The 24,385-nt window shown below is 60.1% G+C and overlaps 7 protein-coding genes across 7 annotated transcripts; all 7 read left to right on the plus strand.

The window, feature by feature from the left end:
• Positions 1 to 1,743: 1,743 nt before the first annotated feature.
• LDBPK_331220 (hypothetical protein, conserved) lies at positions 1,744 to 2,187 on the plus strand (the record flags this gene model as incomplete). Its single annotated transcript, XM_003863900.1, has 1 exon — positions 1,744 to 2,187. The coding sequence occupies one exon, from the start codon at positions 1,744 to 1,746 to the stop codon at positions 2,185 to 2,187; it is 444 nt and encodes a 147-aa protein (XP_003863948.1).
• A 2,247-nt stretch (positions 2,188 to 4,434) lies between these two features.
• LDBPK_331230 (hypothetical protein, conserved) lies at positions 4,435 to 8,580 on the plus strand (the record flags this gene model as incomplete). Its single annotated transcript, XM_003863901.1, has 1 exon — positions 4,435 to 8,580. The coding sequence occupies one exon, from the start codon at positions 4,435 to 4,437 to the stop codon at positions 8,578 to 8,580; it is 4,146 nt and encodes a 1,381-aa protein (XP_003863949.1).
• A 1,642-nt stretch (positions 8,581 to 10,222) lies between these two features.
• Positions 10,223 to 10,966, plus strand: LDBPK_331240 (33 kDa inner dynein arm light chain, axonemal, putative; the record flags this gene model as incomplete). The annotated part of the gene is made up of 1 exon (XM_003863902.1): positions 10,223 to 10,966. One exon carries the CDS (start codon positions 10,223 to 10,225, stop codon positions 10,964 to 10,966), a length of 744 nt encoding a protein of 247 aa, XP_003863950.1.
• A 1,406-nt stretch (positions 10,967 to 12,372) lies between these two features.
• On the plus strand, positions 12,373 to 15,036 carry LDBPK_331250 (hypothetical protein, conserved; the record flags this gene model as incomplete). Its single annotated transcript, XM_003863903.1, has 1 exon — positions 12,373 to 15,036. One exon carries the CDS (start codon positions 12,373 to 12,375, stop codon positions 15,034 to 15,036), a length of 2,664 nt encoding a protein of 887 aa, XP_003863951.1.
• A 745-nt stretch (positions 15,037 to 15,781) lies between these two features.
• Positions 15,782 to 17,752, plus strand: LDBPK_331260 (hypothetical protein, conserved; the record flags this gene model as incomplete). The annotated part of the gene is made up of 1 exon (XM_003863904.1): positions 15,782 to 17,752. One exon carries the CDS (start codon positions 15,782 to 15,784, stop codon positions 17,750 to 17,752), a length of 1,971 nt encoding a protein of 656 aa, XP_003863952.1.
• Positions 17,753 to 18,919: 1,167 nt separating this feature from the next.
• LDBPK_331270 (hypothetical protein, conserved) lies at positions 18,920 to 19,960 on the plus strand (the record flags this gene model as incomplete). Its single annotated transcript, XM_003863905.1, has 1 exon — positions 18,920 to 19,960. The coding sequence occupies one exon, from the start codon at positions 18,920 to 18,922 to the stop codon at positions 19,958 to 19,960; it is 1,041 nt and encodes a 346-aa protein (XP_003863953.1).
• A 1,095-nt stretch (positions 19,961 to 21,055) lies between these two features.
• Positions 21,056 to 23,467, plus strand: LDBPK_331280 (hypothetical protein, conserved; the record flags this gene model as incomplete). Its single annotated transcript, XM_003863906.1, has 1 exon — positions 21,056 to 23,467. The coding sequence occupies one exon, from the start codon at positions 21,056 to 21,058 to the stop codon at positions 23,465 to 23,467; it is 2,412 nt and encodes an 803-aa protein (XP_003863954.1).
• Positions 23,468 to 24,385: the final 918 nt, after the last annotated feature.

Below are 24,385 nucleotides of genomic sequence, written 5' to 3' on the forward strand. Positions count from 1 at the left end.
CCTCCCCGCACTTACCCACCCCACACACGCGATTGCAGTCGCCACCGCGAGCCGATGACCTGTGCGCCGGCGCATGCTCGCTTTCTTCCTCTTGCTTAATCAGATGCCATTATATAAGCTCCTAATCCCCAAGCGGATGTCAAACGTAAACCTGCTTCTCCATGTTTGTGAGCAATTCAACGCAGGCCGCGCAAAGCCTCCGTTTTTTTGTTTTGTTCCCCACCCACCCCAGATGCATGTGGGCAAGTCTCAGCGCTTCTTTTTCGGTGTGGCCTGTTCGATTTGTCTTGTTCTTGGCGTACTCTTGCTCTCCCGTTTTTTATTTTCTGTTGCTGTTTCTCTCTTCTGCGGCAGCAGGTACTTCTCAGGCGCGTGCGTTGTTCCTTCGTTTGATTCGTTGTTTCCCGTTCCCTCGAGCACGCAGCACTTTGGCTGCTTCTAATGAAGCGGAGCATGGATATAACCGCGCTCACACACACACACACACATACGCTTGTATGCCTACACTTGTACGTCGTTGGTGGATGTTTTTCTACTCCCTTTTTCCCCTGTTTGGGGGAGGGAGGGGGGCTTCGCCAGCTCTCTTTCTTCTCTTGTGTTTGTGGGTTTCTTTGTTTCTTCTTTGCATCTCCATCTCCTCTTCAGCGCTCTCACTCTCTCCCCATCTATCTATCTGCGTGTGTGTGTGTGTGTGTGTGTTTTTCATGTGCTCCTTTTCCTTCTTTATTGGTCTCTTCCATTGTTGTTGCTTGGTTGGCTGGTTGGTTTCACTTGAAGGTTTTTTGGGGTTTTGCGTCCCTCTGTGCTTGCTGTTATTATTCTTTTTTCCCTTCTGTTTCTCCAATATGCCCACCCACTCACTTCACTTGTCCTCCTGCCCCCCCCCCTCTCAACACACACACCGCCAGTCTCCGTCTACACCTCTTGTGCGATTTCCGGAATAAATTCGACGAACAACAACAGAATAAAAAGATGATCAGTATATGATTCTTTTGTTTTCGCGTGTGTGTGTGTATGCGTCCCCCACCCTCCTCCCGCACACACACACACACACACATCACCCTTCCCTGGAGCTGTTCGATCCTCAAGACAATGTGAAACGGAACCCAGTCTGTTTTTTTGTTGTTGGTGTTATTCAAGAGAGGCCAATGTCGCCGCGGCGGCAAAAGCCGCTTTCTCAATGAATTGATGTGTGCCCACGTACTTAGTTGCTCGTTGCTTCCTTCATGGTGTCAGATACGCGCACGGCGTTCCAACGTGAGACGTGCGACGGAGCAGAAGCGAGCGGGCTCATGAGCGCCTGCTCCTCCGCACACAACGCAGCGACCGCCAAGCTCCAAAAGATGCCGTGCATATGGGTGGGAAAAGCCCCCTCCCTCCCCACTCCACGCACTTCCTTGTTGAATGGATGAGCACAGCATGCTCCGCTCTCACCAATCGAAAGCATCTTTTCGCTCTCCTCCTCCGCCTTTTCCTCTTCCTTCGCCTACTCGTCGCGCTGCGGTTTCCGCGTCCACACCCAGCGCTGACTCGCATACGCAAACGCGTTCGTATAAGTTTTTCTTTCGTTCCCGAATCGGAGAAACCTCTGGCTCTTTTCACTGCAAACTCTGCATCTTGGCCGCGTTTTTTTTTTTTCAAAGGCTGTGTACGCCATTTGCTTCCGGCATCCCTGCCTCACTCTCACACACACGCACACCTCCACTCCCCTCCTCTATGCCGTACGTGTCCAGCGCATCACCGATGTTGGCTGGTCGCTCGCTTTTGCTGTCTCAGAATCGCCTGGGATGTAACCGTGCTGCTCTTCTCGGCGGCGCTGCGGCGAATCTGCGTGTCTCTACTCGTCTATCGACGGCATCAGCGGCCACCAGCCGCGCACAGAGTGGTGCCCTCACCGTCTCCAAGCGTCAATACCTCGGATCCACGGTTATCCCAAACTTCATAACCCACTGCACTCAGATCGGCGCCTGCACGTCTCTCTCCACCATTCTCTATAGTCCCATCGGCACTGCCATGACGATCGTGCTCGCTTACAACGTCATTGTGATATGCTCCAAGCATGTGAACTACTCGCTGGAGATTACGGCGAAGGACTACGTGCAGGACCAGCAACTACTGACTATCATGCGCTACGGCATTCTTAGCTGCATTCTTCTCGGGATGGAGGTTATGTTTATCGAGATTTGACATGCTGCGCGGAGGGCAGGCATGCCTCTGAGCATGTAAATCTGTGTCCCTGTTCAAGTGTCTGCGCCCGGTTTGGGCACGACGAAGCCGCGCGAAACACTTGCCTCACCTTTTGCTCTCGCGTATTTTCAGAAAGCGTGAAAGGCATCTCATCCGTGGGCGCGTGTCGTTGCTGTTTCCAGGCCATACGGAATGTTGGGCTGGGGTCACAGCTGCTCTGCCCGGCCAGTGTATGTGTGTCTTGGACTTAAAAGAAGGGGGGATTCCGTCCTTATCCTCTTTGTGCAGCCCACTCAGTGCCTCGCGTATTCATGGGACGTGGCGTGCAATCCGGGGTAGGCCAAAGTCGAGAAGATGCACGTGATGCGATCTCGAGCGGATCTGGAGAGATGGAAATGGCGCTCATCTCTTTGTTTTTTTTCTTAGGAAGCACACGGCACCGCCGGACTGGGAGAGGCCGATGCCCAAGAACGGAGAAAAAAATAAAGTGCATCCGTGCAGAAGCGGCACCGCACAGCCGCCCTTCCCATGGCCTTTCTTATGTTCTGGTAGAAAACGGCCCCTTCCAGCTCGTGTGTGCCCAGTCGCTATTATATATATATATATATATGTATACATTCGCTGTTTTCGTTTGGCTGTCGTCTTTTATCGGCGTTTCTGATTTGTGTCGTAGCGTTAGTTTGGTCGGCTCCCCTCCCTCCTCCCCTAGCATGAACGTTTAAGAAGTACCTCTTCTGATGTCGTGTAGGTATCTCTTCCCATGATGGTGCCAGCCACCGCACCGCGGTATCAGGGTCCAGTGCCCCCACTCCGTGGGGAGCCCAAGAGCGTGCATCCTGTCCTCGGGTACGGGGGTGCGGACTCTTGGTGCCAGCGGACAGCTCTGTGCTGACACGGTGCGGGGGAGACGTGCGGTCGTGATCACATTTGTATCAGCTCACTACGCATCGTGCCGACGACCCAGCACGTAGTGGAAGAAGCGATCCGTACCCATCACCCCCTCCCCTACAGCGCATGCGTGCGAAGCGCGTGGCACCTGCTGCATCCGGCCGGGTGGGCCGATGAGGTGCAGATGCCGGCAGCATGACGAGAGCACCCTCGAGCTGCACCACCGGGTCCTCCAGACTCCCATGTGAAGAGCCTCCACACCATAGTGTGGCATGCCGCGGCTTGAAGCGACTGAGAGCGCGAAGCAAGGCACACGGGCAGGGTGCGCAGGGTCTCAGAAGGCCCTGACCTGAGGCTGGCCAACTTCCTCTCTTCGCCCATCCAGCATGCGAGTAACCCCCCCCCCTCCCTGCCTACCACCCGCGCGGACGACGCCACCGCTTGTGCCCTCGAGCAGCACCCTGGCCGCGGCCCGCGTTGGATCGATGCGTGCAGTCCATCTGCGTCTCCGTGTGGGGCCGTTCACGGAGCACGCGCGCGAGGAAGGGACGAGGAAGGGATGAGAAGAGCCCGTTCGGCGCATGACCCCGATGCAACGGCAGGGCGGCTCGTCCGAGACGACGACGGATGTAGCTGCAGTGCGGCAGAGGTGGATGAGCTGTGGTTGTGCATGCGTATACGTTTGCCGGCGTGACCTCGTGGTGAGGCGGCACGTTGAAAATGTTTTAAAAGGGCGTTATCCCATCGCCATTTGCGTCTCTGCGTGCGTGTGCGTGTGTGTGCCGATCGGATGCGCAGCTTCTAGGACAGAGGAGAGGTACATAGCGAGACGAAGAGGAGTCAGAATGCCGCGTCTACTCCCCACGCTCACGCACAGGCCGAGCAACCCCCTCCCTTCCCTCTCAGCTTTGTACGTTGAGCTCCACACACGGAACGAGAAAGCGGAAGGCCGCGCACACTGCGTGACGGATGGGCGGCGTGGAGCGTGTCTGCCCTCCCCGTTCCCCGCTCCACACATGCAGCATGGGAATGTCACGAAGAGTGGCACGTCGTACTCGTCGGCCGCTTTGCGCCGGCGTCGAGCCCCACCCCACTCCCTCTCACATCCTTTTTCGACCTCATCCACCCCTGCTCGAGAGCAGATGGGCTGCGCTCGAATTCCTCTCTCGGCTGCTTCTCGCCGTCTCTCTACACCATGCAACCCTGATGTGCTGGGTGCTACACCTCTCCCACCCCTTCCTCTCGCCTGTCCTTCTCTCGCTCTGTACATGACGGCTACTCAGCGCTGTACACCACGTCGCACAGCACCACCCACGTGCCTACATCGCGCGGACGGATCGACTAGATTCTGTTCGCGCCATGTCGTCCGAAGACTACGAAGAGAGTGGCGTCGCCTCTGATCGTGAGCGCGATGCGAACGATGATGTTGAGGGGGAAGACGACGAATCAGCGTCCGACTCCGCGGAGGAGCTGAAGCCGCGTTCCTTACACCCCTCCGACAAGGAAGCGGTGGAAGAGGAAGAAGAGGAGGACTACGACGCACTCGACGACGCACCCGCGCCAAAACCGCTCCCAAAGACGATCAGCCTAATGCTACCTCGGAAAGCGTCAGCGGGGGCGGCGTGCGAACCAACGCGCGTGTACGTGTGCCTGACACGTGGCATGATTGGTCGATCTCTGGAACGCGATGCCCACAGCGAGGACAGCGACAGCGATGGGGAAGACGAGGAGGCCGCTGCCTCGTCAACCGCTCCACTGGCAGCGGCAGCAGGGAGAGTTGGCGCCGACGATGAAGCAGGAGAGGATGAAGTGAGCAGTGCCGCCGCGACATTGCAGGGCTGCTGCGCAGACCATCACCACTACGAGACCGACTACGCGGCGCCCCTGGCGGCATTGCGGCGTCGCCTCATCCTTCGGCACCTTCACGGTAACCAAAAATGCCAGCAGCGCTTCCTGTTGTCCGAACGCGCGCGCGAGAAGCGGGCAGCTCAGTCACCCCACGGCGACGCAGCAGTTGGGGAAGGAGAAGGGAGCGACGGCAGTGGGGAGGCAGAAAACAGCAGCACCAACCCACTCGAAACGATGGTGTGGCCGTGGACGGCTGTGCAGAAACCTCCGCCGTACTGGCTTCCAGCTCTTCTATCCAACGACATTCACACATTTCAGCGCATTCTTCAAATCATGTACGGCTGGATCATTGCCCCAGACCCGCACCCATCCGACCAGCTGCAGCTAGACGCGGCTGGGCAACTTTGCACCGCCACACCAGGTACCAAGAAAGAAAGGGATGACGAGGACGCCGAGGACTCCGAGAAGGCAGACTTTTTCCTCGCCTCCGGCGCCTTTCCTGGCGCTGGCAGTGAGGAGACGAGCACCGACAGCGCGAATCGGGAGAGCCCGGCACCCGCGCGGTGCACGTCGAAGAGCTTGCTCGGCGCCTTCAACGAGTGTGAGGTCGACGAAGAGCAGCGCCACTCGGACGAGGAGTCGCCGAACCAGCAGCCCGACCTGGAATCACAGGATAGCCCCAGCTGCTCACGCGCGATGCAGAGCATTTCCACAGCCCCACCACCTGTCGCCGCACTGCCGTATTTCCCGTTCGCCGAGTACGAGTTTTACATCGTGTTCGACGAGGCTAGTGAGGAATGGCACCTTCTGGACACGCACCCGCTCTTCGTGATGGAGGCCTGTCGACGCCGACGAGCAGAGCAGATGAGTCACGAAGGGGACCAGCCGGAGGCCGAGACGAGGGACGGCGCTGACCTCGGAAGTGACGAGGAGACCGCGAGCGAGGAAGAGAGCGAAGGAGAGGAAGAGAACGAGGAAACGGTGAAGGGCAGCTGTCATGTCCCACGGTACGCACTGGATACTATAGTCCCTGTAAGCCCCGTCATTCTGGCGGCGCTCTTCTCCCCCGCTGCGTTGCGGTGTTGTCTCCTGCAGCCTCTTCAGGCAGAGCCGCGCAATGAGGACGACTCTGATGAGGCGGAGGGCCACGACGCGGACAGCGACGCGGCCGCTGCAGCGTCTCTGCGAAGTGTCTCCCCTCACGCTGTGCTGCGAACCTTTGACCACGCCTGGCTGTCTGTGGACATGCCAGTTGCTCTCCCCATTTTGGCGACCATCTGCCGCGCCCGGCAACGTGTCCTGCAGCAGGATGCACTGCGAATTCCCTACGCACTCGGCAATTTGTGGATCGATGTGAACCCCCTCTACGCGCTGTCCGCCTTCGCCGACGTCGTCAATGCTGCCGGGGTCGATGACGTGCGTCTGTGGAGAGCGCCGCCGGGGCAGCACCCGGAAGACGACGACGACGACGACGGGGACAGCAATAGTGGCGAGGTTTCGGCAGAAGGAAGCACGATGAGGGCGGCAGAGCTGTGCTCCCCACACCGGTGGGGCACCGCCCTGGACAGCATCGCTGACCCCGGCCATTACGGCCGCCTGGTGTTGAACGCTCTGTTAGATGCCGGCCTGCTCCCTACGCGGCCGGTAGAGCTGGCGATCTTTCATCACCTCAGTCTCTTGCGCCTGGCGCTGTGGTGGTGGATGCGGTTGCCCCCGAAGCTGATTCAGAAGTGGGGTGTCGACGCAGCAGACGATGGGCACGTCGCGGATGATAGTGCAGACGACGATGCCGGCATGGCGGAAATGTCCGACGAGGGCGTCACCGATGAGGAGCTGAACGAGATGACGGTCAACGATGTCACCGAGCTCCTCCTACAGCGCATTGAGAATATGAACGACCGCGACGCCCGTTTGCGGAGTCTCCGCTTGCGCAAGCGGCACCCAACGGTGGTGTTTGCGCCGCTTCTTCAGCGTGTGCTACTGGAACTGCAGAGGCGCCTCAATCGCATGAGCGCCGTGGACGCGCGCCGCGTGCCACTAGCCCCGTCGCAGTACACGCTGCAGGAGAGCGTGGCGCGCACGTACGTCGCAGAGCGACTTGAGAGCGGGCATCCTCATCAGGACCCTCTCGTGACCGCTGCTTTTGTTGGTCTCGCCGGTCGCACCCCTGCCGCTACTCACGAAATGTCGGCTGCGCCTGTGGCAGTGGGAGCCGCACACGCTGCCGCCGTACGTCATCAGCGGCTGTATCAGAGCGACCTCGTCCTGCTCCTGTTGGCCCTCACGACGACACCAGCACCTCTGCCCTCGCGTGCCGCGACGATCCTCGACGTCGACGACCGATTCGCCTCCGTTGTGGAGGAGAACGCCTGCGCGGCAGAAGAGAATTTGAAAGAGGCACAGAGCGACGACGTCGACGCCCACACCGCACTCTTCTCGTACCTGCTAGAGGTGAAGTCGATGCGGTTTGTGCGGCGCCCGCAAGACCGCATCCGCGCCGGGACCACCAAACTGCTTCTGCTCTGCGCTGTTGACTTCTGCCGTGGTGCGACGCGGCAGCGCGTCTTTGGGCACGTACCGCCATTTGAACTGTTCGGGAGCACCGGATATTGCCCCCTGTCTGATCTAGTCCAGGCGTGGTCGTGCACCTGCAGGAGTGACCGGAATGGCAACCGCGCCAAGAAAGCGGCCACGGTGCAGGTGTTTGCTTACTATATGTGGAATGAGATTCGGTGGCGCCTCCGCAAGGGTCAGTACAGCGACGCTGCGGTTGGCATGATGCGTGAGCGGCTGCCAGAGCTTTTCGAGCTGATCGACTCTCACAGCAGCACCTACGACGCCATACTCGCCCACCTCGACGCTGAAGCAGCAGCGGACAGCGAAACCGACCGCAGCGGCGGTGACGGGTCGATGAGCGCGTTGGTAGCGGAAAGCCGCACCCCGTCCACTGATGCCTTGCTGCGTGCCTCTGGTAAGCAAAATTATGATGTTGCATCCTCGCCGGCGGCCGCCGCACAGCGCCAAAGGCATTCCCTAATTAGCACTGAAGTGCTCAACGCCATCCGGGCGGAGGAGCGTGGGGAGGTCGACCTAGCCCCCACCTCGGTCTCGCTGCCTCTCACGCTGGCTTACCCCAACGCCTACAGTGCGCATGTCCTCGAGTCGAAGGCGCGCGTCAACGCGCTCTGGCAGTCCTTCGCGGTTTCCTCGCATACCTACATGACCGCTGAGACGCTGCACACGTTGCTTTTTGGTTCGGATGCTCACCACAGGGGAGACGCGGCGGGGGTCGCCGTTGGTGCGGCTGGCGGCACTCGCCGCTTTCACACTGCGGCTTTGAGGGTCATGTTCGAAAACGGCATCACGTCTGTGCAGGCGTGTCCACTGGATGGTCCAGAGACACCCGCCATCGAAGAGGCGCTGCAGCGGGCCGACCTGCCAGCAGTGAAAATTCTGCTAGGCCTCGGCGCCGCATCGCTGCGGGATACCTGCCAGAACGGTAGCGCAACGTTGCAGTCGTGTGCGGAGAAGTTATTTAGCCCGGCCGAGATGGACGTCCTTCGCTTTGTGGCATGCAAGAACAAGCGGGTGATGCGGTCTGACCCGCGGCTGCATTTCGGCGCCCGTCGCTTCGGCAGCGCCGTGGCGAACCCGTGAGACAGGAAATGCTGGCCAGAGCGAAGAGGGGCACGCCGCTGGATGAAGTGTTCTAGCCCCTCCGCTCTGCCACCGCCCCAGCTCCCCTCGGGATGGGACAGGGGCGTGGAGGAAAGGACACAAAAGGCGGTGTCGGCGTTCGCGCGCTCTTCACCGCTGGGCCTTCCTACTTGGCGACCCATCCACTCCCCGACATTCTCTCCGGGTCTCCCGCTTTCTTCCCGGCGCACACAGGTGCGTGCGTGCTGTTGCTACGGCGGCACTTTCTATTCCATGCATGCCTCCCTCTTTGGGCGTGTCTGTGTGTGCATAACGGTTGCGTCCATCCTCGCCAGTCGCGTGCGTCCACCCCACCGTGACCACACTCCTCACTGTGTTCTTCCTCCTTAGTTCATGCACACAGGAAATCTCATCTGATGTACAATAAAGGGCCCCTCAAGCCCTTGTTTCTCATGTTTCTGTGCTTTCCTTTCAGTCCTGCCTCGTCCCATGCTCCCACCTGTACCGTTCTCGGCTTCAGCGAGCCGAAGGGGAGAAGAGGCGGGAAAGCTTCGACTGCGATCACGACAATGGCATCTTCTCATGTATCCGCATCGGATGAAGTACAGCCAAGGGCAAACTTGGGCACCACCACGCGGTCAAGCACACGACAGCGCACAAGACAAGAAAATGATTTGTCACTTTGACGGTGCTCACTGCAAGATGGCGACGACGTCTGTGTCGACGTAGTCGTCGACGCTTCAAGCCCCAAAGGTGTGCTCGAGCGCACATCCGCTCTCCCTTCTTCACCTCTGTCCCACCTCTCCCTTTCAGTCCGCCGGTGCCTATTACGAAGACCTGCGGCATCACACAAAGAAAACAGCCGCCTCACCTTCTCCCTACCTCACCGTCTCTAGCTGTGCGCGCGCTGCCGCACCTCTCATTCTCACGCCCTATCTCTCCCATTCCGCTGCTGACTTACGGCTGCACGTCTCACCCTTTACAAAGGGACCTCCTCTCCGGAGGCACCAGCAGTCCCTCTCGGAATTACGTACAGCGTCACCCACACACGCGCAGAGTCCGTCGCAAGTACATCATGGGCCAGGTAGATAGTGGCGCGCCTCTCCTCCAGTTGAACCCACCGGTGCTGGTGCGCACCACCCGCGGCGACTTGGGCGCCATCGACCTATATGCGCTTCGACGGGCCACCGCAGAGGCGGTCCTTGCCACCCCTGCAGTGACCAACTCTCCACACCCACCAAATGCTGGCGCCACCGCACTGTCCTTCGCAGCGCGCAAGCTGCACGACGCCAAGCGTACGGCGCACGTGTACCGGCAGACACGCGACGCCACCGTGCTGGCTATGCCTGGTGTGTCGGTTGGTCCGCTAGCGCGAGCGCAGACTCTCCATGCGAGTGAAAAACTCAAAGGCTCGCTCGTTGGCAGTGCAACTTACAAAGAAACAGCCACCTACACCGGCGCTGCTGCTGCCGCGACGGGCAACTCTAGACATCGCCCGGCGGCAGGCGTGCGACACAGCGTCGGCTCCGCTCCTCCATCACCGACTGCTGGCTCAGTGTCGAGCCGAGGTGCCGCTTCCCGCGCGCCGACGCCAGCCATCGCCACAGCGGCTGCGGTTTCTGTCAATGGCCAGGGAGTGTCGATGAACATGCCGCACCTCATGCGGCACATCCAGGACACCGGGGCACTGCTTGACACTCTCTTCCCCATTCAGCAGCAGTCCGCCGCCGCCGTCCCTCCTAGCTGTACTGGGTCTCCGAGCGGCGTAAGTGGCGACAGCGAAGCTGCCCAGGAGGACGTGGAGCAGCTGGTCTCTGTTCAGACGGTCTCGGCAGCGCCTGCGTTTCGCGAGGATGTCGTGGCGCTCCATGCTACACTGCAGAAGCGCCTCGAGGAGCGCCGCGCGCGGCCTACGGGCCTGTGCCCCATTCGGCGCGCACTCTATTGTGACCTGTTCTCAGAGCTGGTGCGCCAGATTACAGTCGAGGAGCCGGCGCGGGGTCTGCTGCTGGCCCGCGTGCGAGAGGAAGCGGAACACGCCCTCCAGGTCCACGCCGCTTTGCTGCGCGAAGGTCAACGGTTTGTCGCCGGTAAGCTGATGCAGGACAAGCATGACGCACTCGCCCTGAAAGAGCGCATCGCTGCCCTGCGTCAGGAAAAGGTGGCGTTAGAGGTACAGAAGCACGAGCTGCTCGAGACGCTGAAGGAAATGGAGCAGCGCTTCGAGGAGGAACGGCAGCTGCGGCGCAAGCAGCAGCAGGATGAGGTGAAGTACTTGCGGCACGCGAACCAGCAGCTGAGCCTGCGACTGAAGATGGAGACGGAGCGAGAGTCGGCCGCGGCTGAGGTAGAGGGCAGCAGTGAGGCAGCGCCAGCGACGTCGTAAACTAGCCCCTTTCTCTCGGGGATTCTTTTGGTGTGCTTGCTTCTATTCTCGCTTGCATGTGTCCAACGATTCGTGGTGTGTGCACACGATACGGGGGAGAGAGGCACCGCGTGCATTCGGTAGTCGTCGACCCTAAAAACCTCCCCCACATTGCCGTACCCCTCTTCCCTTTGTCTCCATGCGATGTAGAATAGAACGTCGTCTTTTGTTTTGCTGTGGTGGCTTGCTAGCGTTGTTGGTCGTCGTCGTCGCGGTGTTGGGCCCCTTCGCCGTTGATGCGATGCAACTTTGTTCTTTGCCTCAAACGTGCGTGTCCGTGCGCGCGTCCGGTTACCCTTGATGTACATGTTGTCGATCTTGCAGCAACCCATCCCCGCCACCGCCACCACCACCACTACCCCCTTCTCCACTCCTCTGCTCGCTGTGCGGGCACGTCTGTGTGGAAAAGGAGGAGGGGCGGGGGTCGGCGTCCACGTTGCAGCGCCTCCCCAAAGTGAAGAATCGTGGCGTGACGGGGTGTCTCCACTCATGCGATGCGCGTTTGCGCAGTGAAGCGAGAAAAGGTGCTGTCGAGGGGGTGCTCACGGATCAAGTGAAGCGAGAACGTTAAAAGCGAAATCAGCGACGAAAGGAAACGGGTGTCCACTCTTGAAGGTCTCCTGTTCACGCTACGGGTACTTGTTTGTCCACGGGGATGAGGTGGTGCGGCAGTGCACAGTGGTGTAAGTATGCTTGAGTCAAGGTGCAGTTGTGGCATTCCACTTACTCTTGCTGAGAGTGGCCAGTCGAGAAAGTGAGGGAGCAACACGACCGGCGCACACCACTGGAGTTGCCTGCTCGCCGCCGTTGGGGAAGCGATGGTGTTCTATCGTCATTGAACCCAAGCGACTCCGCCGAGGGAGGACCCTCGTTTGCACCAGCAAGCGCTTCCCGCAGCTCCCTTGCGTGTGTGATGGCAAGTCTATCGTTCTCCCCAACATCACCCACTCACCCACCCTGATCTCCACCTCTGCGTCTCTGTTCTCTTTTTCTTCTGCTTCCGTCACGAACTCACCGCAATTCCCGTCACAGAACTGAAAAGATCGCACCATCTGTGCGGTCGACAACTCAAGTCCTGCCATTGTTCTGCAGGTGTGTGTGCATAGGGGTGGGTTGTGCACGAGCTAGCTCGCCTCAAATCGCCCCTCTCAGCCTTGGTGCGATCTTAGCAGGGAGAAGAGCAAAAAGGGCGGCCACCGGTGCCTCTTAGAAGATCACATAGGGAGAAGAAAGGGTTTAACGCTATGCAGGCAAGCGCCTACACGCCACAATCCTCTCCTTCCCTCCTTTCTTCCTTCCCTTCATCTGTATCGGCCGAGACTATCAAACCTCCATCACTCTTACCTCATCTGTTGTCTCGCTCAGATATGTCCGATAGTGGCAGCGTAGCGCGCTATCCCCTGGTGCGTGTGAGGGGAGGGGCAGCGATGCTCTTCACCGCCCTGGTCAGCTCTCTTCCGCCGCCGGCGCAGGTAGCGCTTCGCAGAGTCCTTTTGGTCATCCCCGTCATGGCCGTGGCAAAGGTGCAGCGGGCTGCCGCATTGATGTTTACGAGGCGGGTGCTTCTTCCCCTCCTCACCGACGCCTTCCCAGCAGTCTGTGGCGCCCTCGAAGGAGTCAAGCTTAACTCGTCATCCGCCACGCTGATCGCAGCGCTATCGCGTGCCGTGATCGCCTACTCTCTCGCGGCGAAGCTGATGAAGGCGGACCAGGCGGCCTCGCTCGCGTTTACGACGGGCACCGCTGCGTGTCTCTTTAGCGAAGAGGAACACCTTCGTCGCCTCCTAGGCGCTGTGGTGGACGCCGAAGCGTCATCGCTGCCCTCGGCGCTGCTCAGCGCCCCGCGTCCTGCTCCGACTGCCGCTGCGCCGCGAATGTGCTCGGCATTCTTTTCCACTACTACGCCTGTTGCAGTGAAGGCTTACCTGCGCCATGTGCACGCGCGTCCTAGAGCCTCTCACGTTACCATTTTCGTGCCTGGGCTACTCACAGCCCCGTGGACCACGCACCTTATCCCCTTATTGCGCGACCTCTTTTGCCGCCAGGGCACGACAGTCGTTGGGTACGACATCTGCGCTGACGCAGAGCACTATGACGTGGACCTGCGTCACTTGCACGACCGGATCCGGCAGGAGCGCCGAAGCACAGCAGACTCGTCGGCGTTACCGCCCGCGTCGAGCGCAGCGTCACCATTCGGTGTGTTGGTCCTCGCCAGCATTCGCGGCCGCCGCGTTCGCAATGGTGATAAGGCGTGCGTATTCGCCAAGATGCATGGATGGCAGGTCGTGGAGCTGTGTGTGCCAACGTTGCCGTTGGATGCGGTGCATGACTTGAACCCGCAACGTCGTCCGCAGTGGGTGAGAGCGCGCCAGGTGCAGTGCGCCACGTCGTCTGTGCGCCCGGATGTGCGCCTCACCGCCTTCGACGACGCCGGCATGTACGGCGGGGCGGTCGTGGAGCTGTGTAACGACGACAATGCCCTTCTGCTGCACATGAAGAGTCAGTGTCAGCCAGGGCTGGTGGTAAGCAGCGTCGATGGCACGGCCGGACAGGCAAAGGCGCGCAACTCCCCCCGCCCCGCCGCAGCGGTGACGCCGCGCACGCTTCCATCTTCTGCTGTCAACGCGACGCTTGATGCGGCCTCCGGCACCAGCGAGTTCATCAGCAAAGTCTGCTGTCCATGGGCGCGCCGGCTTTGCGCCGCCGCCTGGCGCGAGGCGTGTACGCTGCATCAGGGCTCGGTTACGGCGCAGGAGGCCGTGGCGGCGCTCTGCCGCTTCCCCCTGCAGACGTTTCCGAAGGTGCCCCTACGCGCGCAAGCGCAGCTACGGCGGCTGTTATCGCCCCGCAGAGGCAGTGTCACCACGACCGGCGACGACAGCGCGTCTGGTAGCGCATCGCACCACGTCTCCGCTAACACGCCAGTCGAGCAGCGCACCACCTATATCACGACCCCCCTCGCCGCCGTTTCGCTGCTCGCCGCACCACAACCCCACACCGCCTCACCAGTCGGCACCGACAGCGACCGAGGAGGTGAGGGATATCTCACGGTGGAGAAGACCACGTCGCCCGCCAGAGCAGCGGCCGCGGCTCTCACGGCGCCGGAGGAAGCGCTCACGAACTGGGCAGTGGAGCGCCGGATCCGACTGCGATGGTCGTCGTTGCTCATGTCGCTAACTTTTGCCACTGGCGGCGCACCTAGAGTGGCAGGCGACGCTGCCGCGGCCGTCCGCACCTCCGCGGCGTATCTCTCTCTGTGGTCCTTCGTCGCACAACTGCCGCCGTGGGTAGTGGCTGTCTCGGCCGCGGACGACGGCGAAACCGCGCGTGGCGAACGCCGCAGCAGTTGCTGCGTCGAGGCCTTCGCCACAGCGCTCCTCGTGCGCGTCGCCTCCCCCGCCTCCCCTAGGGCCGTCGCCGAGCTCCTTCGGAACGAAGCTCTAGTTGACGCGGCAGCGGTGCGCCCGCGCGCATGGGATTCCTTGGCGACCACACCGAACTCGACCCGGGAGGAGGCGCTCAAGTTTGAGGATGCCGTTGTTTTTCCGGGATGTGACAGAGCAACTCGGTTGAGCGAGGAACTGCTGTACCTCCCGCTGTCACCGGAACTGCCCGTTAGCGTGCGAGCTGCAATGCTGCGAGTCCTGTGGAACGAGGTTCCGCACGCCGGAGACGCTGCTAGTGCTTCTGTACACTCGAGCTGGCTCGAGCGTAGCAAGGCTACGGGTGCTTTATCAGCTCACGTGCAGGCAACAGTGAACTCCATTTACCAAATGTATCTTCCTCAAGCGCAACGGGGGCGCGATGGCAAGGCGCTCTCCTCAGCAACTAGCGCCGGCAACACTCTCCTCAGCGTCATCGCACGGGGCCACAGCGGCGGCAGCGTTGTGTCAGCGCAGGATGCAGAGAAAGTTCAGCAGTTCCTGTTCGACGGTGTAACCACCCCCTCCGTAGCGCCGTCGCTGTCGGCAGGTGCGGCCCTCAAGTCTCTCGTGCAAACCCTTACCCCAGCGGTGATGTCAAACCTTTGAGGGTGGCGAGAGAGAGTCGGGCGGAGCCGGCGTGGTGCGTGGATATGCTGCAGCTTTCACACCCTCTTGTCCCACTTGCCCTTAAGTGCTCTGCTCTCCGTATTCCCTTCTTTGCGTGTGTGTGCGTCTTCGGCGACCGCACATATCAGGAATGATGTTAGGGGCTCTTCATGATAAAACACCTCTCAACGCACGGCAGTGCGCGCAAGCCACTTGAAAGCGTCGCTTGTGCGGTGGACAAGACGCAACCCAGCATACGCCACCGTCACCACGTGTCGTGGGCGAGCAGCCACCACCACTCCCCACCCCACCCGCGCGTCTTCGCACTTCCCTCGCCCACGTACGACGCACATCACTTGCACTGCCGCGCTTTTGCACGGCTGTCATCTTCCACACTTACCGTCAGAACAGCCATCCCCCTCCCTGCTCTGCTATGCTCTCCTCTCCTCGTGGAGACCGCACTCATCGCCCTACACACGTCTCCTAGTCAAGTGAGTCAAAGGAGGAGAGCGCCGTCCCCCCTGCGTGTTTGCGACCGTCCCCATTCACTCCCCAGGACGCGAACGGGCCGGCACGGCTGCTGCGGTGCCGTTCTTTTGGGGCTGCGCGCGTGTGTCCAGTAAGCCGAACACTCCACCTCTATCCCCCGACCCCCCCACCCCCCGACCTCTCCGGTCATCACCTCACTCTTCCTGTTCGTTCCCTTTTCTTTGCTGGAAATTCACGCACAGACAAACACGCAACAATGGACTCGTACACCGATCTGTTGAATCTCAACTTCATGTACTCCCTGCGCACAGGGGACCTGTTGACGGACATGATGATTGCGGCGCTGCTGCCGCTCGTGTCGAGTGCGATTGTATACCTCACACGTACATGGTGGCCGCAGCTGGTGAATCGCGCCCTCTCCTATCTCTCCAAGGTTGACAGCGCGAGTGCTACCTTCAAGATGCTAGAGAACGGCAGTGGGCTCTACTATGGTCATACCCTTCGTGTGGCGCTGTCGACGTATGTGACGAAGGTGCTGAAGCCTCGCTTCGACATAGCAGAGCTGAAGTACCTCTCGATTCCCGGAAAGGAGCTTCAAGATGCGGCGAACTACACCGAGGCCCTGCGAGACTACTGCTTCGTGAACGCCAGCCCGGCCAAGGAGCTTCCCATGCGTCTCACGGAGCACCTCGAGTTGAGGCAGACCCTGACAAGAAACGACGACGACGGCGGACGGAACAAAGACGCAGGCCGTCACGGCAGGTGTGGGAGCTCACAAGCGCCCCAGGAGTCGCTATTCACCATCACGCAGTACAAGCATAGCTTCCCCGCACTCATGAAATTTCTCCGCTTGGCGCACGAGAGCACGGCGGAGGATTCTGAAAAGAGCGAGGCCGTCGCGCAACTGGAGCGCGACGCCAACGCCGACGGCGACGCTATTCAGTCTCTCCTTGAGCGCTCACTGGAACACTACCGCCTCGAGTATAAAGAAATCACGGCGCGCACGGATCGCTACCTCTATCAACCGCTGTTGACGCGGCGGAAGCTCAGGTTTGGTTCTGATGGCGCAGAGAGGGGCCACAACGAGGGCGCGATGGAGTGCAACCGCTATCTTCTGCACGCCGGCAAGACGTTTCAGTCTCTCTTCTTCCCCGCGAAGCCGCGCCTTATTCAGCTCATCGACGACTTTGAGAAGAAGACCGGCAAGTACGCCATCCCCGGGTACCCTCAAAAGCTAGTGCTGCTGCTCTACGGGCCTCCCGGTACCGGCAAAACGAGTCTTGCCAAGGCTGTTGCCACCCACACTAAGCGGGACTTGTTTGCCATCTCGCTCTCGCGCATCCGCAGCGACGAGGAGCTGATGAAGTGCATGTTCAGCGGTCGCTTTAAGGTGAGCGATAAAAGAGATGGCGATAAGGTGAACTACGACGACTGCAGCTGCGACTCGGAGTTGCTGGACCCGGCGAAGCTGGTGTACATCCTCGAGGACGTGGACGCCACGACGGCGATCGTCCTCAAGGATGAGTCAGAGGAGGTAGAAACGGGAGGCGAAGCACAGAAGCAGCGGGAGAGACGCGAGGAGGAGGCCTCGACAGCTGCACCGCCGTCAAGCGATTCAACGAGCAGCGATGGGGAGTCTGAGGAAGAGAACGATATGGCTGAGAACGAGAGTGGCGAAGGTGCCGTCGTTGAGAGCCACGACGCGGGCAGGGATGCCACCGACGAAGTCTCGCCGGGGGTCTTGACGCAGCGCGAAGTGGTGAAGGTAAAGAGCAAGAGGCAAACGATCGATCGCGCCCTCACTATCGATGGGCTCACGAACGCGCTGAACGGTGTGCTGGACTTTCCCCAGCGCATTGTCATTATGACCACAAACCACATCGAAAGGCTGCACCCGTCGCTGCTGCGGCCTGGCGTAGTTACAATGAAGCTGCACATGCACAACTTTGACGCGGCGTGTGCGGTGGACATGGTGAGGCACTACTTCTCTCACACAACGCTTCTCCCGGGACAGCTGGAGGAGCTGCGCTCGTTGCTGGAGGCGGCGTCGGCGAAAGCATCAAAGGTGGACACCACTGCGTCCATTTCGGATGAGGTTGCTGAAAGCAGCGCTCTGGGAACGAAAGGCTTCAGCCCCGCGGAGCTGGAGCAGCACTGCGCCGAATGTGACACGATAGAGGAATTGCTGGAGGTGCTTCGCCAGGGTAGCCGCGTGAACATATTCTGAAGCGGAGAAAGTAGGCAGCCGCACCATCGTCGCGGCGATGAGGGTGGCATGCCGGGTCATGTGCTGTCTGGGTTTCTTGCGTTTTCCTTTCTCCCTAGGCCGTGTGACGCCTCTCGGTTCTTTGACCCTTGTCTCGCCGTTCTCGTGTGCGCCTCTCACCCACCCCCTCCCGACCCTCCTGCGCCACATCGGCTGGGTAATGATAGCAGCAGGAGAGGTTGTGCGGCGAGGTGCGGCACCATGAGGAAAAGGCGTGCGTGTCCGTGTGTTGATGTCGCACGAGAGCGATCAAAAGCTCTTTTGTGTTTTTTTTTTCGTTTGCCAGTTCTCATTTGATTCTTGTCTGCATGCGTGTGTGTGTGTGTGTGTATGTGTATGTGTGTCTGCCCCATCCCCTCCTCACCGCGCTCCCCCTCTCCTGTGCCTCCCCCTACACCTTTCCATACCCCCTCTTCCAGCAGCGCAAAGAAAAAGGAAGACCAGAGTAGCGCGCACCCGCACGCGCACAAACACAATGAAGCAAAAGACGACGGGTAAGACTCCCACGAGCGAAAGTCGACGCGTAATGTCGGGCCCTTCAACTTTGCGCACCGCCGCACAACACCACAGCCTTTGCCGTGCCCGTTGATGGTGCGCCAGTGTGGGATTGGGTCATTCAGATGGGCACTGTGGTCATCTATGGTTATCTTGCGGAGAGGATCGAAAAAAAAAAAGACCGGGTCACGCTCTCCATTCACACTCAGACGTGCCTCCATTATCGAAAAGCGCTATGCTTCTGTTGCTCCCCACTCTTTGTTCTCCCTTGTCTCCGCCTTGAAGTGTCGGCTTCTACGCATACACGCACAGCTGTTCGCCTTCTGTCTTTGTGGCTCGTCGTGTACCAGCCGGTCTTGCTCGCCTCGAGGTCCATTTCCTCGATTGTTGGACGTTGCGCAGACGGAGATCTCGTCGCGCACGGCACCTCTTTGGTTTCCGCCTCAACGGATCGCCTGCGTCGCAGAGCAAGAACTGTCGCCCAGGTCGATAATCATAGCATCGCGCTAGTTGGGCGCATGCACCTACTCTTACGCTGTTGTTCCCCCTCCTACACCATCACCACCCCTCGCAGTCATCATGACGGACCCGACACGTAGGGATCCCACCGAGTTCCTGCGGGTGCTTCGCCGCATGTCGAATACGACGTCGTGGCAAAAGGCAATGATCTTCGCCTCCAAGGGTCGCATGGTCGGCTACCGTCTCACCCTCGAGCACTACAACACAGTCCTCTACTCCCAGTCCATGTGGGGGCGTGCGCTGGAGATGATCAAGGTAATTCGGGCCATGCAGCAGGATGGCGTGCAGCCCAACGGCGCCACGTACTACTACATCGTGAATGGCATGGCAAACGCAGAGCACGGCTACAACTACGACTTCAACATCAACCATAGGCTGGAAAAGCTGCAGCACTGGCGTGTGGCGCTGAATGCACTCCAGGCGTGCGAGGCCAACGGCTTCGACTCGACCGACACAATGCACAACTCCGTCATTGTAACCATGACCATACCCGGCATGAACCACTGGAAGGAGGCCTTGCAAGTACTAAAAAAGATCATCGATGAGGATCGGCAGCTACATCCGAGCATGGTTCGCTTCCTTCATGACTGCCTGATTCGCAACTACCGCCCTCGTGAGGCGAGCGATTTGTTGCGACGCGCAGCTGAGCGCGGCGTGAAAGGGTACGAAAGCGCGTGGGAAACGGACGTCTACAAGGGCAAACCGACAGACGCCCAGCTCGAAGCCTCGCAAGCCGAGGCTGCCGTGACGGCCGCAGCGGGGACGGAGTGTGTAGCTGGTAGCAGCGGCGCTCTCTCGTCCTTGACGTCGGACTGCAAGGAAGCTACCCGCAACTCTGCACAAGCATCCGCAGCTGCCACGCTCATGGCCCTGCAGCTGCGTGGCGATCAGGCACTGCCTCCGCCGCAGATGCGCAGCGCCCTTCAGGAAGAGATGGAGCGAAACATTACAGCTGAGCGACAGGCGCTGCGCCCCTTCACCGCGGGGTTGCACTACACCGAAATGCGCTCCGTCTTCCGTCCACGTGTGCATCGCCAGCTGTGGTACCAGTGGCATCAAATCGCGAACCGCTATCGGCCCACCGCATCGCTCAAGCGTCGTCAGCTGGCTCCCCGAGACTCGCCCACCGGTATCCCCGCATGGAATCGCCTGTGAGGAGCAGCAAAAGCCGATGAAGAGCTCGGCGAACGAAGAAGAGTACTCGGGGCGTGCGTGTTTATTTGTGTGTGTGTGTGTGTCCCGGTCAGGTGGCACGACAACCGGCATCGCACAGGAAACCTTTTGAGGAGCCGCCCAGTGTGTTGGCTGGTTTCGGTCCGCAACCGGCCCTCGGCACCAGCTCTCTTTTGGTGTGTCTGTCGGCGGCGATCACGTCAACCGACCGACCTCTGCATCTTCACAGTATCTCTGGTTAATCGATCAAGCGTGTGCGCTCCGCTGTGAGGGAAGCGAAAGAATACATAAAGAGAGAGAGCGAGAAAAAGGCCGCGTAGTAATGGCAGAGAAACAGCGGTTCGCCGGATATGGCAAGGCAGCCGTGACGACAGGCAACGCGGGAGCAGGCGGCTACCGCAATGCACTTTGTGTGTTTCACTGTGCGTCTGCGTGTGTCACCTCGTGTGCTCTGGGTGGGATGGGGGAGGGATGCTCCAACATACGCGAGGCCTCATGTGCTTTTCTTCTGTGTTACCCATCTTCTCATCTGCTCGCCTCCCGAATGAACACCCCCTCGGCGCGGCACCAAAGCTGCTGCCGAGGAGGCCAACACAGGCGCCTCTTCCCTCCCTTCAACGTCTCGGCGCGGGAAAAGCAGAGACGCCCTTATCGCCACCGCGACAGCGACACGCACACGCACACGCAGGCACATTAAACCGCCTTTGCGTTTTGTTTTCTCTCGATTTTTTTTGTTTGTTTTATCGCATTCTGTCGCCTCTCTACCGCGCTGATCGCCTATCATAGTTGCGCTTCCGTTCTTTACTACTCTTGTTTCGCTGTTGTTGTTGATGGGGCAGCTCAACTCACCAGCGCTATCCACACCCTCATCTCACTCTCATAGACTGCTGAAAGAAGTTACCCGGGCACGACAGCTCGTAGCACACACACGCACACTAGCAAGCAAACACGTAGAGCGTGGGTCCGCTCTTCTCGCTCCTACGCCGCAACGGCCAACAACCGCTTACCTACGCACGTCTCTTCTTCTTTTCCGCTTTCCGCTTCACCAAGAGCGCGAGCTCGAGCAAGGGAACGCTAATGTCGACGTGGGCCTCTCGCCTCTCCTCGAGCAAGTCGGTGTCGCCGACATCGGGGACGGAGAGCCGTGGGGCAGCAGCGCAGCGTGACTTCTCTTCAGTGTCCAACACCGCGTCACCGACAAGCATGGTGAGCGGTGGGGGCGCCGGCGCCGACGTCGGTGCTGGCAGTGGAAACGCCGCCGCACTTCTTCGCGAGGAGTTCCGTGTCGTTGCGGAGGCGTACAATGAACAGAACGTGTATCTGCTGCGCCTCCCGCCGGACTGCTGGGATATGGCCGCGAAGTACCTCTCCTACATGGACGTCATTGCCCTCGGTCAAGCCTGTCGCTCTCTGTGGAGAGTGCTGCACAACCTCGACAGCTTGTGGCGCCGCCAGCTCAGCTACTTCTACCACGACATGCGCGACCTTCGAGGCGGGAAGCTTCTCTGCACAGCCCCGCTCTTTCCAGAGTCGCCGTGCAGTCGCAGCACAAGTCACCAAGGGAGCATGGGTGCGCTGACGGGGCCAGCAGGGGGGCAAGAGTGGCCGCGCAAGGCATGGCATCAGTCGTACATGTCGGCCTACGAGCGGTTTTTTCAGGAGCGACGTGTGTACGTGCTGGACTCGCATCGCGAATGGCATTTCCAAGAGCTGGCGGACGTGGAGGACAAGTCCACAGGCATGTTCACAGTCGCGCTGCACGACGGCCGCGTCGAGGCTCTGACAGCGGCCGCCTCCCCTCTCTCGATGGACCCTTTTTCATTCTCCGGTGCCTGGTCCGCATCGCCACCGCAGCAGCTGCTGCCATGGGTCGCCGCCGCCTCGGTCTCTGCCACCGCATCGCCGATTTTCGCGAATGCCGTCGATAGCACGCGGGAGTGGTTGCTTGCTGCCCCTTCGTCGCCGGCGTCCTTTGCAGCGTCGCAGCCGCCGGCGTCACCCGCGCAGGCACCGACGCCGCTGCACGTTCGCACCACATCCGCGCAGACAAATGGAACGTCGATTGGCAGCAGTCCAGCGATCGCGCCAGCCGCTGCACCGTCTACTCCGCCGCTGCTGCCGCGCGTCGGTGAGCCGATCATCAATGAGCACAATCCCCTCCTGCGTCTGCGCGTGTACGCGATCGAGCCGGTGGAAGCGGAGGAAAACAGAGACGCCGAAGCCGCAGAAGTGGCCGCGTATGCCAGTAGGATTGATGAGGAGCGCCACCGCAGTCACGCCTCGCTAGCCTCGAGCATCTCGGCCAGTCTTTCCGGGATGACGGAGGAACAGGTGGTTGAGTATGTGATGCGGCTGTCGCTCGCAGAAACGCAACAGGCGGCTTCACGGTCTTCTTCGTCGTCGCCAACCGCTGAGGCACCATCGAATGCGAAGCCCGCGGCAACAGATCCGGTGGGCTCTGCCACACAGCAGCAGCCGAAGCTGTACCGGCATTGCCACTACCGCGGTGCCAATCCAACGGCATCTCTGCCGCTCAGCGAACTTCTCGCCATCCTCGACGCGTTCACCAACAACGCTTCCGATCAGCTGCAGTACCACCACGTGCGGAACTGCACAGAGGACGAGGATCCGGCGTTTCTGCAGCGTCTTTCGGAGACGCTCCGGAGCGCGAAGCACCGGCGGCTGCACCTCGGTAATCATCACCGAGCCGTGCGCAACAACGGGCAAACGACGCGCAACCGTGCGGGACGGTCAGCCGGAGCAGGCTCGGCCGATGCGCCCTCTCTCAGTCTCTCTGCCGCTGGCACGGCCACGCCGCCGCAGCAGCCGCCTCCGATGAACCGCATGCTGCGCGGCTTTCACGGAGACCTGTTGGAGATTACAGAGCGAGAAGCGCAGCTGGTAGCCGGCACGCTGCTTGGCATGCCTCGCGTGATTGACGAATTTGTAGCCTTCCGGTGCTACGACCCGGCGCTGCTGTACCACAGGCTGTACTCATCGAGCACGGCCATCGATAGGGCTGACACCCGAGGCACACCTCGAGAGGCGCGGGGAGAGGCGCCGTGGCTCAAGGATAACTCTGTGCTCTCGGACGGCGTGTCACCCATCAGCAGGCAGACCACTCAGGCAGGAAGCAGCGGGCCTACCCACCAGTCTGTCGAGACACCTGCCGCCATACCGCCATTGACAACGTTGACGCCGTCGCTGAGGCCGCTCCCGTTCTTTACACGCTTTTTTCTCGCACCCGAGTTGTGCCACGACGGTTGCATTGCCCTCATCGTCGTGGACGTGGTTCGTGTGCTCGTCATAGTGGAGAAGGAGGTCGTCACCACGGACAATCCTGATTGGGCCTCGCCCCTGATTGCGCGTGGTGGTCGCGTGGTAGTGCACGGCCAGGGGTACAACGCCCAAGCCTACACACGCGACGAGTACAACTACGTACCGCTGAACCCCACGCGGCGCCGCCGCAACTCGGACTCGGGGGGGTGAGAGGGGAGGTGAATAGAATGGATGTGGCCGGAAAAACGAGCGGAAGGCAACACACCACGCGGCAGGGGTGCAGCGTCCGACTTATTTGTGTGTTTGTGTGTGTGTGTGTGTGTCTTTCTGCGCTATGTCATCCAGCCATCCCAGCGCGCCATCGCATCGTAACTTGGCCACCGCCCGAACCTCCCTCCCCACCTGTCGGAGCATGAACCAAAAGCCGGCAACACAAGCAGTAATGACGAAAACAGAGAGACGCCAGCGGTAGACGATTGGGGCTGCGCCTTTTCTTCTTGCTTCGATGCTGTTGAGCGGATGCCACAGTCACCCACGGTGTGATGAAACCAGTCAGGGGGGGGGCGTTATGTGAGTTATGGAAGCAGTACAGCGTACCACCGCCGTAATGCAGGCAGCACACACATACACACACGGTTTGTCGCCTCCGATTTGGTGAAGCTATGTACTTGCGGTGGCCATGCCCTCACCAAACTGACGTAGAGTCGCACCTTCTCCACCCACCCCAACTCTCACCCCCTCCACTCCGCTTTTACCGTCGCCACCTTCTTGTCTGCATGTGCGTGTGTCTTTACGCATCGTCCTCTCCTGCTCTTTCTTCTCCATCTCTCTCGGCTATGAGTGATCTACATGAAAAGGTGGGGAGGCTGACGCTGCCACTGCCGCTGCGCTGCTCCCCCAGTTAGCTCCACCAACGCACACATACACACATACACATACATAGAGAGGGAGACCCACCCGTTTACGTATGCAAAGCCATACATATCGGTGTATGCACACACACAGACACACACACAAGCCCGTCTAATATATAGAAGGCGCTCAACACGAAGCAGCACGTGTTGATGGACGCAGAGCGAGACGCTACGACTTCTCCCTTTATCAGAGAAAAGAAAACGGTACGCTCTT

The sequence above is a fragment of the Leishmania donovani genome, chromosome 33 (assembly GCF_000227135.1).
Source record: "Leishmania donovani BPK282A1 complete genome, chromosome 33".
Taxonomy (NCBI): Eukaryota; Euglenozoa; class Kinetoplastea; order Trypanosomatida; family Trypanosomatidae; genus Leishmania; species Leishmania donovani.